Here is a 13,347-nt window from a genome sequence, read left to right as displayed (position 1 = left end):
TAAAATAAATAAATAAAAAAACCTTTCTTTTCTTTGTTTAGGGTCGCGGGTTCATTAGGGGGTTTGTGGGTCGAAAATGATTTTGAAAACTTGTTCTTTTTCCTCTTTTGGACACGAGTAGTTTTTGGTTGAGGAGATGATTTCTTTCTTTTTTATGAACTCATATTAACTATTTGCTTGTGCTAGGTTGCTATCGTATGCACTACTATCTTCGGAGTTAAGGGTAACTTCAATCTATTGGTGAGTTTGCATGTTTCTCTCAATCTCTTTTGCATGGTACTTGAGATGAATGTGTTTTTATTGGGTGTTGTTTGATCGATGTTTTGACATGTTTTGATCACTTTTGATTTTGCTGATTTTCTATGTTGATAGCATGTTTGCGTGATCACAAAATAATGAATATGACTTGTTTTGCCTTAAAACTTGTTGGCTGATTTTCCTAAGGTATTATTCTTGAAGTTGATGTTATTTTTAACATGGTTTAAGTATGATATGTAAATTATATGTTTGCTAGAAAATTGAAGTACGTTGAGTTTCTCATGATATGATTTAGACTTGGAAACTGGTTGGAGATGTGGCTATGAGTCATGAGTTTGTCGATTGGCTAACTTGAGCATATAGGACTTGATTTGAAGTGGCGGTGTGATGGTGTTTGTCCATATACTCTCACCTCATGGAGGTGTCTTGAACTTGATGACACCGTGGTGGTTTATCATGTAGATCATCGCAAGACTAACCTATTTTTTTTAAACTGTGGATTAAATTGTTATTTTGTGATCTATAATTTAAATTTGTGATATGGATTGTTGATATAGTTATCTGTTTAAAAATTTGTGGATAGAGTTTGCATAAATTGTTATGTTGTTTAAAGTTTAAAAACTTGTTGATATTAGAGATTAAGGATGAGTTGTTACCTTATCCAAACAGGTTATTTGAATTTGAATTATTTTTGTTGTTTGTTTTTGGAGCTAACCCTTTCTGTTTGATAATTGCTACATGGGTGCTTAACGCGATTAGATCATGGAAGCCTTAGTATAAGCCCTATATTTTTGTAGTTAATTATAACAATTAAGAGAATGTTGACTTTGACTTATGGTTGTCTTGAGTATTATTTTGATTTTGAAATAATAATACATTAGCATAATATTATTAGATGAATATATTTGAAAAAAATAATTATAATTAGTTTTACTTTCATGATTATGGAGATAAAAATTATTATTTGAATTATTTTAGGTTTTATTAATTATTATTTTTTTCTTATTTTATAGAGAGAGAAAATAAGATAACAATTATTTTTGGTTAAAATAACTTAAAATCCGAAATTATTATTTAAAAAAGTTATTTAGAGGTTATTTTCAACCTTAGGAATTAGTCTTTGAATTTTTGAAATCTATCATGAGATGTCAGTTTAAAATTTAGTTTCTGAGCAGATAAAGTTGTTTTATTGAAATTTAAGAGATAAGGGTGGAAAATGAAAGAAAGAATTAAACTTTAAATTATATTTGGAGATAATATATGAATATTTTCTCTAAAAGATAATTATATAATCATTATAGTTATTTTGTGATTTATTGAGACAAAATAAGATTATCTCTTATTTTAATTAAGAGATAAGATAAAGATAGATTGGTTTTTATTTAAAATTAATTTAATTTCGAAATTGAATTGAAAATATGGGTTTAGAATATCATTCTGAGTTTTTTTAATTAATCTATAATTATTTGAATTAATTTTAGATGTGTCCGTTTCTAACTCAAACTTTACTAAGTACTATTTTGAATTAAGAGATAATGATAGATTTAATTTTTCAATTATTAGTTATAATATCATAATAATATTATTATTTGATTGGTTGTTTATTTGTTGACTTTTCGTTGGTCATTGACTTGATGTTGTTGTTGTCTGTTTTGCTGTTCTGATATCTGGCAGATGATTAATTGGTCAAAATGATGCAGAATATATTCAAATTAATTGTGTGCATGAGTAAGAGTGTATATTAAGTTGTGCGAGTGTTGGTTTGACCAATTGAGTGATTGATCCATAGGAATAATTTTTTCAACCTTAGGTTTATTACGAAAACCAAAAATTATTGTAGAAATAGACTTGAAAATAATTAAATTAATTATTTAAATGTAATAAAGTAAAAAATGAATTATATATCCCCTGGTGAGCTAGAATTTTCATGAATAACACTTAGGAGTGAGAAAATGTATTTTTGTTGACATATTTCAAAAACCTTAGGCGATAATCCTATATATGTTTTGGTAAATATCTAAAAGAAAATTAAAATTTTTATCTTGAATAAAATTTTGATTTGACACCTCAACATAATCATTATTGATTAGATGTTGAATACATAAGTTTAAACTATATCTCAAAGATATTCTTTGGAGATTAGAAAGGGAGAAAAATGGAAACATTTAGGAAAAATTATAAATAATTATTTTAGGAGTAGGAGAATAATTATTTTCGTAATTTTTGAATATTTTTCTTAATTATGTCGATATTTTCGAAAATTGTATAATAAGTAGGAAAATAGAGTATTTTGAGTTTTTAATCATTAGATGATATTTTTTCAAAAATAGAAAATAGCAGAGATAAATCGATATTCACTTTTAAAAGTGTTTATATTTAAGTTTGATTTGTTTTGGATTTTTTAAGATAAATCAGTTAAGGATTCTATGTCAGAAGATTTAGCTAGCAAATAAAACCAAATTCTATCTAGAAGTGAATTTCAAGAGTTTTGGGGAAGGGGTTTGAATTTATTATAAATAGGGGTCCTAGGCTAGAGGTTTTGAGTCTTGAGTGGTCTCTCTTGCGTGTGTTTGGGATGAAGGTGTTAATTTTTTTTTGTTTGTTTGATTGAAATTTGGTGGTGATATGTTATACTTGATTCATGAACTTGTTGAATATTTGATGTTATATGTCTATTTGTAGTTTACATGAATTGTTGGAGATACTAGCATGTCTTTTGGAATTTGTTGCATGACATTGAGAACTTGTATGATTTGATGTCATAATCGTAGTTGACGTTATGATGAACTGTCAATGTAACAGTCGGTTGTCACGTGTGATTGTCTCATCTTGTGATATGATATTGATCAGTTGTTGTTGGAAGTTTCATATGGATTTGCATCTTGATCGATTAAGGTACATACCCTTTGTCGATCAAGATGCAAATCCATATGAAACTACCAACAACAACCGATCAATATCACCTCGCAAGGTGAGACAATCACGCGTGACAACAAACTGTCACATTGTCAACTCATTAGAATGTCAACTACGATCCTGGCATCAACTCATACAAATTCTCAATGTCATGCAACAAATTCCAAGAGACACGCTAGTCTCTCCAACAATTCATGTAAACTACAAATAGAAATATAACATCAAATATTCAACAAGTTCATGAATCAAGTGGAACATATCACCACCAAATTTCAATCAAGAACAAAAAAAAATTAACACCTTCATCCCAAACACAAGCAAGAGAGAGCACTCAAGACTCAAAACCTCTAGCACCGAGTTACCTTATCTATCACATAAGTCAAAACTCTTGATGCTTTGAAGAGGAAAACAAAACTCAAACTTATAGAATGAGGGAGAGAGTTTCAAACAAAGAGAAGAAGGGTGCTTGAGGATTGATGGTTCCCCTAGTATTTTTCAGGTGAGGGTAAAACTGATTCCATGTGAATGAGTTTACACTAGCATAGGCCTCATATTTATAATAAGCTCAAACCCCTTCCCTGAAACTCTTAAAACTCTTATAATAAGCTCAAAACTTCTCCCATAATCTATTACGGGAGAAGATTTCAGTTTTTAGCAACATATCACTCCTAGAAAGAATTTGGTTTTATTTGCTAGCTAAATCTTCTAATTCTGAGATAGAATACTTAACTGATTTATCTTAAAAATTCAAAAACAAATCAAACTTAAAAATAAAATCTTTTAAAAGTGAATATCAATTTATCTCTACTAATTTCTATTTTTTAAAATACCATCTAATGGTTAAAAACCCAAAACACTCTATTTTCCTATTTATTATGCAATTTTTGAAAATATCAAAATAATTAGGAAAAATATTTAAAAATTCCGAAAATAATTATTTTCCTACTCCTAAAATAAATTTTTATCATCTAAGATTTATTTATAATTTTTCCTTCAGGTTCCCTTTTCATCCCTTTTTAGTCTCCAAAGAATATCTTTAAGATATAGTTTAAATTTATCTATTCAAAAAAAGTTTAATTAAATCAAATAATTTTTTTTTATCAATAACCTAATAAATTATGATTATGTTCAGATTCCAAATCAAATTTTATCCAAGATTTGTCTCTTTCTAATTTTCTATCAATATCTTCTAGTTTAAAATGCAATGTATCTAGCCTTAATTCTTAGTTAAAGGTTGACACCTCTAAATATAATTCAAATATTACTAAATTATCTTCAATAATAATATTCTTTTTTGAAAGTTCAATAATAATATTCTGAACCGCATTTTGAACTAATAATTGAAAGGTGTATTTTCAAAAATTAAATCTATCATTATCTCTTAAATTTCGAGATTAATTTCTAAAACTCAAAATAATATCCTGAACCCATATTTTCAAATAAATTTTCGAAATTGAATTAATTGTAATTACAAACTCATTTATATAAGAGATAATCATATTTTTCTAAATAAATCAAAAAAATATGACTCTTATAAAGAATATCTACAGCTATTATCTCTGAATTTAATTCAAAATTAATCTTTCCTCTAATTTTTCACCTTTATCTCCTAATTTTCAAATAAAACAACTCTATATGTAGAAACTAAATTTTAAACTGACATCTCAAAATAAATCTCAAAAAATTCAAAATTAATTTCTAAGGTTCAAAATAACCTCTGAATGACTTTTTAAAATAACAATTACAGATTTTAAATTAGTTTAACCAAAAATAATTTTTATCATATTTTCTCTCTCTCTCTATAAAATATGGAAAAACCTATTTTTAATTAATAAAATTCAAAATAATTCAAATAATAATTTTTATCTCCATAATCACGAAAATAATATTAATTATAATTAATTTTATCAAATATATTCATCTAATAATATTATGCTCATGCATTGTTATTTCAAAATCAAAATAACACTTAAGACAACATGAATCAAAGTCAACCAAACAAGTCAATACAACACAAAAGTCAACATTCTCATAATTATTATTATAATAATAATAGTTAACTAGTAAAATATAGTCTTACAATTCTACCCCTCTAACAAAAGTTTCGACCTCAAAACTTAAGGGTCACGGAAAAGTTCAAGGTAATGTTCCTTTTTTTTTATCAACAGATTCCGAAGCCGTGTCACGGGTGACTTTATTCCAAACTATATTTGTAAGACCCCGAATTAAATAATTAGATTATTTATTTACTTTCGTCGTGTTGATTAATTAAGTAATTATATTTTATTTTTTATGTTATTTTCACGACTCGAATCCTATTACGAGTCATGAAAACTATTTATATAATAATTAAGTTCAAATTATGTTTAAGGTTGACACGGTAGTCAGCTTAAGTAATAGCACGAGCCATATTCGCACCCGACTACGGTCGAGAGTGTCCGAAAAAGGCTATATCCGCTCCTATAGCACTGTTTAAGAGAATTTTAGAATTGAAGGGAGAATAAGAACCTCTAGGTATTTTTCACATGACCAGTGTTTCGATACGAAACCCTGGATTGTACGCTTGTTAGGTTTTGCTTCCCGGAAGTCCGTCGAAGCTAGACTTTAACTTCTCGGGGACTTTAATTAAGACCCTGAATGAAGAGTTTTTCTATTCGGAGCTTCTAACGAAGTTTCCATCCGCAGTGTCACAATTCCTTCAGCAATTGCGACATTTCTCCAGAAGGAAGTTTCTCCATCCGACGTCGACTGCAAAAAGTAGTTTTTCGGCGTAAATCGACTCACACCGTCTTTGAGACGTTTTCCTCAATTAAATGAACCTTGATTTCAGTTTCGACATTCTGTCGCCGAATACTCAATTTTTATCAGCAGATGAAAGTACCAAAATGACCGGAACCGCGAAATCTCGATTTTTCGGATTTTCCCCTCCTATAAAAAGGGAAAAATGAGAAAATATCTCATTTTCTCCCAAAGTGGCCGAAGCTTAGAGAAAGAGAGAGAGAGAGAGAGAGAGAGAGTGGAGCAGAGCTTTTTCAATTCTTGCCCGATCGTCCTAATTTCAGAAGCTACGCGTAGGCACAGAGGTAAGGATGCTTAATCCTACTTCTATTTCTGCTTTCTGTGGGCTTATTATATCTATTTATGTGCTTAAAGTTTTGAGTTTTTTGTAAAAATGTCCGATTACCTCGATTTTTCTTTCCAACTATCTTCTACTGCAACCCAACATGCTATAATCTCTGTCGGATCGTTCGGATTTTCACCGAGTCGTCGTAGATATGAAAAACTGACTAAAAACCTATTTTCTTCACATGTGCTTACTTTATTATCAAAAAGTCGCAACCAAGCTTAGTACCCTTGAGATTAAGTGCTATAAACGTCGTTGTGAACAACCCCATCAATTTTGTTTTTCAGAATTTCAACTTTGAGTTTTTTGTCATTAATTTTGGACCAAAATACCCCTAAGTCGTATTTTCAGTCGTTAAATATTTCTGAGAGTTTCCCTGGCCTAGATATCACCTACGAATACCTAGGAATTATATTAGATCGAAGAAAAAGTTCGGAAACCCTATTTTCTAAAGTGGCCGAAACTTTTTGGAGCTGTACCGTGTCCAAAAATAATTTTTGGGTTAGTATGGCATGCGCCATAGCGTAGCCCTCTCCGTTGTCGAAAATTTGGCGTTGGTTTCGTGTCATTTCGATTTCTGTAGCTCGAGTTGTGCGCTTTTTAGCGAACGAAGTCTCCGTTGTCCGTTCGTGCCTAAATGTCGAACTCTAGAGCTTCGAAAGCTTCTTTTCGGATTTTGATAGTGTTATTAGTTGTATTGTTTCTTAGCGACTAAGCAATGATACTTTGCTTAAGGTTTGGAACGAGTTGAGCTGAGGAAAGAGACTTTGGTGCAATTGGTGAGGTTTCACAACTGAGGAGGACGCCCGAGGAACTTGCTGAGTTCAAGAGCTTTATTTTGGATTGGACTGGGATGTTGAGCTGGATGGAGAAATTGGCTAAGGTAAGGGTAACTCAGTTTTAGAGCGTTTTTGAGTCTTGCATGCTTTAATCGCACTGCTTGCGTTTGAGATGAAGTTGTTTAAACTTGATTGACAATTGATTGAAATGTTGGTATGCTTGCAATGTTGTATGCTTGCTTATGTTGACTGTTTCTGAGGCTTGTGCCAAATGTTTTCTGAAGGCTTCGGCCGAGTAAACTTATTGAGACGTGTGTCTCCGTTTTCTGAGAGGCTCCGGTCGTTTACTGGTTGCTGTCATTGAACTGAGTTGGTATGCAATTGAGTTGATTTATGTTTGTTGATATAATGAATAACATGTGGTTACTCTGAGTTGATCATTTGTTGGGCATTGTTGCTGACTGACTTGACATATAGGCTTTGGTCCTAAAGTGGCAATGGGTGTGGTCCCGCGTGATTGTCCCGTCTTTCGAGGCGTTATAAAGTGGCAATGAGGTGGGTGTGGTCCCACGAGATTGTCCCATCTTTCGAGATGTTCTAAAGTGACGATGAGGTGGGTGTGGTCCCACGCGATTGTCCCGTCCATAGTGGCGCTAAGTGGCGATGAGGTGGGTGTGGTCCTGCGTGATTGTCTCGTCTTTCGAGGTGTTATAAAGTGGCAATGAGGTGAGTGTGATCCCGCGGGATTGTCCCATCTTTCGAGATGTTCTAAAGTGACGATGAGGTGGGTGTGGTCCCACGCGATTGTCACGTCCGTAGTGGCGCTAAGTGGCGATGAGGTGGGTGTGGTCCCGCGTGATTGTCCCGTCTTGCGAGACGTTATTGATCGATGAATTTTGGTAGCAACATATAGTTGCATTATAGGGAACTAACACCTGACCTATGTTGTTGGATTTTAGTTATTGGTTTATTGATATTTGATTTGATTTATATTGTTGAGGTTGTGGATATCTGGTTTGATTTTATGTTGTTGATTTTCCTGATATCTGATTTAAATCTATGTTGTTGATATCTGAATTAAATTTAGGTTGTTGGATATATGTCGTTATCTATCTTGAATTAAGTTGCTAGCTTATGTGCCATGTTACGCACTTAAACTTTGATAGCATGCTTTTCTCTTTTATACGTGGTAATTGCATGGAGTTAACCCTTTCTGTTTGTTATTTGTTGTTTGGGCGCTTAACGCTATTAGGCGATGGAGAATCTTCGAAGGAGCTTAACCTTTGTGCGAGTAGAGATGAGGACTTGAAGGACAGTGGAGTACTCGACGAGTAGAGTCGGGTTTAAGGCTAGAGCCTGGAGTTAGAGAGCTTACCGTTATTGGTTTAAACTTGCATAAAGATTTTAGGAATTTATATTTGAGGTTTCGGGTAGGTTCCGATGCATTGCTTTCATGCGGTTCCCCGATGTGGAGATCGTAGGGAGTATGTCGGATTCATGGTGTCATTGCATCATAGGTTTTTGTTGAGTTGTTTCTATTGATTAGGTTTTGTAGTTGGGAGTATGCATGACATGTTTTGGAAATACATTTGAAAAGAAAAAAAAATATACTCGTGTTTATACATCCTTTTGGAAAACATTGGATATTTACTTTAATAGGTTACTAAAGTGACACCCGAAATTCGGGGCGTTACAATATTCTCATTAAAGAAACTTGCTCGTTCCTTGACTGCTTGATCCTAAGTTGAAGGAAAAACTCAATGACCACTCCAAACACTAAGCGTTATGCTCTCACCGAAATATATTAGTCGTCATCCCGACTAGGGATTCGAGTACAACAATAAGAAGAAAACATAAACAACAGCAACAACAACACCACCAACACCAACAACAACAACTCAGACACGAGCAAAACAAATCTTTTCAGACTTTGAGTTTAAAGGTTGCCTCCATCATTTTACAACACAACAACAACAACAATAGCAGTAGCAACAACAACAACCGATCGCAACAACAACAACAACAACAACAACATGGACACTGGAAAACAAATCTTTCCAGACTTTGAGTTTAAAGGTTCCATCCACCATTTTACAACACAACAACAACGACCGACCGGAACAACAACAACAACAACAACAACAACAACAACAACAACAACAACAAAGTCATGGGAAAAACATTCTCTCCGGACTTTGAGTTTAATGGTTTCATCCACCACTCGATAAAGGTATCCCACAGTCAGTAAAGAATAATTTCTTGCTCCACGATCATCGACTCCACACAAAATGTCAAAATTTCTGACATTTAATTTTTAACTTCCTAATAAATAATTTTTATTTTTTATTCCTCAAGTCCTTCCCTTAATTTTAATGAAAATCAGTAAATTAAATGAAGAAATTATTTCATACTTTAAAAAATACAAATTTATTTAAATGAAATTAATCATGTAGTTTCATCTTGGTTATGAATATTTGTTTCTCCCATCCATTCTGCAGAGGTTGGTCAGTGAAAGAGTCTTCACCGTCAAGATCACAAGCGCAGCAATTCGCAGTCAACCATGGATGAATCTGAATTTCAACGCCTTCTTCAACTCTTCCCTGTTGTTCGTTCTCGCGATTACTGTGTATGTCTACCCCTCTTTCTCTTAATTCCTCCTGTTTTTCTGTTTAGGGTTTATAGCTTTATGGGTTCTCCTTGAATTTTCATCTTTGTTACTCAGTACCAGAAATCTCACTTATATACTTGCTAAAGTTTCCATTTTGAAGATACCCATGTTGTCAATTTTGCTTTTTACATGCTGCTTCTCTCTGATACAGTGATACCCCTGTGCATTGGATTAGGGCAATTGGTTACATATGTTAGGGTTGTTCAGAGAAATTTGAGGCAGAGTGGAATATTTTCCCTTTTTATGCTCTTTTGCATTTGTAATATGCAAGAGATGGGCATGTTATAGGAAAAAAATACTTGGTTTTTTCTACCTTGAAAGCTTTCACTAGGGCAAGATTTGGTATATATATAATTTCATGAATTTGAAAAACTGATCCTCACAGCATACTATGAATTTGTATGATGCAGAATCCAAAATTTGGATTTTTCTAGCTTGAATAATTTGCAAAACTTTATATTTGAGAATGAATTGAGGTACTAAATTGACAAGTGAGAACTGTTAAATTTCAGGCAGAAACCAGTTCTTCGAGTCAATTACCATCTGGATCTGCACAGGATGAGGAGGTAGTAGTGCTGAAACTTCTGCATGTTTGATGTCTATTGTTGTTAACATGTATGTGTAATGCTATCTACCAAACTTGTGACTGCAGCTAAAAGAATGGCAAGATGCATGGGATGAAAGGGATAGGGATTTTGAGAATCGAGGAATTACTAAACATGGTATCACACATAACCTTTTCTTTTATTTGACCTTTTTTTTATCTGTCTATTTTCTTAGGGATAGTTGATCCTCTTTTTTCCCCCTAGAAATGCATCAAAGTTCACAAGTTACAAGGCAATACAGTGAATTGTTTTTGTTGTAAATTATAACACTTCACTGATTGTGTTTCCAAAATTCACATTGTGCTTATGTGACTTCTTCAATTCAACAGATTCATTTTGGAGCAAGCTAAAGTCAGAGGCCGCTAGGAAGGTATTCTGAATTCATCTGTTTGTTATTATATGCATATGATTTTGTACTGTAATTATCATCATTATTGAAATCATTATGAAGGTAACAAAGCTCATGTTCATTGGGATTTTATCACACACACCCTTGTTAACTCTTTCCTTACTGTCCAATCTATACTAAAACAATATAGTAGGCTTTAACTCAACATGATTATGTGAGTTTTTAATTGAAACTAGTTGCAAACTTTAGCGGGTTCTATCTATCTTCAATTCTTAAGTTTCTTTTCTCCTCAGACTGCACTTCCGGCCCAGTGTGACTTACATTGCATAAAGAGAGTTGGATTGATGGAGGGATACATTGATTTTCCTTTATGTATTTGTTACTTGTTATTTTCTTAGTTGATAAAACTGAATTCCTCTATCTTTATATTGGAAAATATTATTTCATGTCCCTTACGGTATGCAATAAACAAGTCAAGCCTTTGCATCATTGCCTCTTCATTTGGCAACAGTGATTGTTGATTTCCATGCTCAGTTGAAAATTTCATTTATTGATGGACCTTTAGTTTGGAGATCTTGTTAGTGAGGGCTGTAACTTAAACCTGCATACCTACTAACCTACAGACTATAGCGCTCTGCACACAGAAGCTAAAACGATTTTTTTTCGTTTGGAGGGGGGCGGGGGAGGGGGTATTTCATAGTATCTATCTCTGCTTTAATTTTGATGGTGATGTTACAGAGGATTTATGTCATTTACCAATGGTTCTAAATAAGTTTTCAACAAGACTTTGAATGAGACTCAGCTATTGGTTCCAATTTTCCAACAGGTCGGTACAGAGGAAGCAGAGAGATTTTGCAAGGCTTTCCAACAAATTCATAAGAAACTAGTATGTGTAGAATAATTTTTGTTTTTCAGACCTTTGTTTCATTGAAAATTTTATTGATGCTGTATTTTGGTAAGTATAGTTTCATGGAAAGCATTTTTTATGAAACCAAAATAAGCTTTTGTATGCTTTCAGAAAAGTATATCTTTGTTTTATGAAAAATGCAATTTTTTAGGGGTATTCTTGAATCATTCTCTATTATTGATTAGGAAAAGAATGTTGTGAACTGCAGAAACATGAACATTGAACATGTTTGGGAACAACTATAGAAAACAATATATTTTCTCCTTGTTTCTCTCGAAATAAATAGAAATTAATTTTTCTTTTGTTAGTGCTGTGTTTGACTAACATTTCTTTTGGCGTTCTTTTTTTCATTTTATTTAGGTCCATGAAGAGTTGGGTTTAGATGCTGCTCGAAGATTCTTAAAGTCATCCTAGAGTTCGAAAGAATTACATGGACACATTGGACATTTTCTTGTGATTCAACAACCAGCTATTGTAATTCTTTTATACTGTATCATTTGACAATTGACCCATGTGACATTTTGCTTAGATCTGACAATTTACAAGATTTGCATCCTCTCTTCTTTTGTTCCTTTCACTTTGAGCTTTTCTGTTTATAATTTGCCTTCTTGAATTTAGGGTAGACTTAACTGTACTCCAAAAGTTAGCTCGTAATGTGCGGATTAGTCTTATCTGTTGTCGATGTGGGATCTCAACATGCCTAAAAGCTGGAATTGGAATCCTAGACTAGTGAATTGTATTAGAACTATAGAATATATGATGCAAGAGTGTGCCTTTTTCATAGTCTATGAAAAAGAGATGTTGAAATTCGGTATTGGATGTGTGAAGTTTCTACTACATTAACATTTCAAACTAATGGTGTATTTTACTTATTTTTCCGGTTGCTGATTATCTGGCCTGACATTCTAGCTCTTTCCCTAACTCTGTTTGTGTTGAGGAGTCCCCTCTGGGTCTTTTGCCTTGGCTTCAACATATGATGTAATGCCTCTTGAGCTGGTTTAGTTTTCGTCTTAATGAAGTTTTACCTTTAAAAAAAAACTATTGGCTTGATTGAATAGATGTTTGCCAAGTTCAATTTACTAATGTTGCTCAACAAAATTAATGTAACAGAGAGGTTGCAAATGATTACATGTGTTTAGTTAAGCTTTGAAAGTGGTTAGCACACTTTCTCATGCACATTTTTTTAAAGCACTAAATTTGTCCCATTGATAAAAAGGAGTTTCACAGTTTTTTCAATGCCTAAACAAACATGCTCGTAATGCTAGGTCACTGATTGGATTAAGAAAACGACTTTGATAAGCTATCCAATAATGCATTGATATAGAGTCTTGCATGGATATGAAGTCTGTTTAGTTTACTGAGTAAAAAAATAACACATCTTGAAACACTTTCTGCACCACCTTCAATAAAAAAATGCATTTTGAAATGTGTTATTTTCTTGTTTTCATACTTTATAACGGAATTTTCGGTCACGTTATGTTTAAAACGATTGTCTGATACTTCAGAAAGCATGGTCTGCACGGCTGGATAGTCCATCTTAATTAGCTTCCCTTATTCGGATTGTTTGTGCTTGTCATACTACTTGTGGTTTTGTTCATGTCAAAAGGTAATGTAATGTCATAGCTGATTATCTAGCTAGGAAGTCTTTTGTTTCTAGGCAACAACTTACAGGTTTAGGCGAAGGATTACATGTTGATCTTTTCCCACTTTTGTCTTCTGAGGTATCGTCTTTCATTTTAGT

At 32.8% G+C, this 13,347-nt stretch overlaps 1 protein-coding gene across 2 annotated transcripts; it reads left to right on the top strand.

Annotated features, from left to right (window-relative positions):
* The first annotated feature begins 9,533 nt into the window (after window positions 1-9,533).
* LOC130733330 (uncharacterized) lies at window positions 9,534-12,162 on the top strand. Of its 2 annotated transcripts, XM_057585468.1 has the most exons (6): window positions 9,536-9,703; window positions 10,258-10,311; window positions 10,398-10,467; window positions 10,680-10,720; window positions 11,526-11,585; window positions 11,967-12,162. In XM_057585468.1, the coding sequence occupies exons 1-6, from the start codon at window positions 9,638-9,640 to the stop codon at window positions 12,018-12,020; spliced, it is 345 nt and encodes a 114-aa protein (XP_057441451.1). In that variant the 5' UTR covers window positions 9,536-9,637; the 3' UTR covers window positions 12,021-12,162. The 2 variants fall into 2 exon arrangements, with proteins under 2 accessions (XP_057441452.1, XP_057441451.1); XM_057585469.1 differs by lacking the exon at window positions 11,526-11,585 and having other exon boundaries at window positions 9,534-9,703.
* The last annotated feature ends 1,185 nt before the right edge of the window (window positions 12,163-13,347 follow it).

The sequence above is a fragment of the Lotus japonicus genome, chromosome 1 (assembly GCF_012489685.1).
Source record: "Lotus japonicus ecotype B-129 chromosome 1, LjGifu_v1.2".
Lineage (NCBI taxonomy): Eukaryota > Viridiplantae > Streptophyta > Magnoliopsida > Fabales > Fabaceae > Lotus > Lotus japonicus.
Note: the sequence above shows the minus strand (reverse complement) of the source record. Positions and strands in the feature narration are given on the sequence as shown.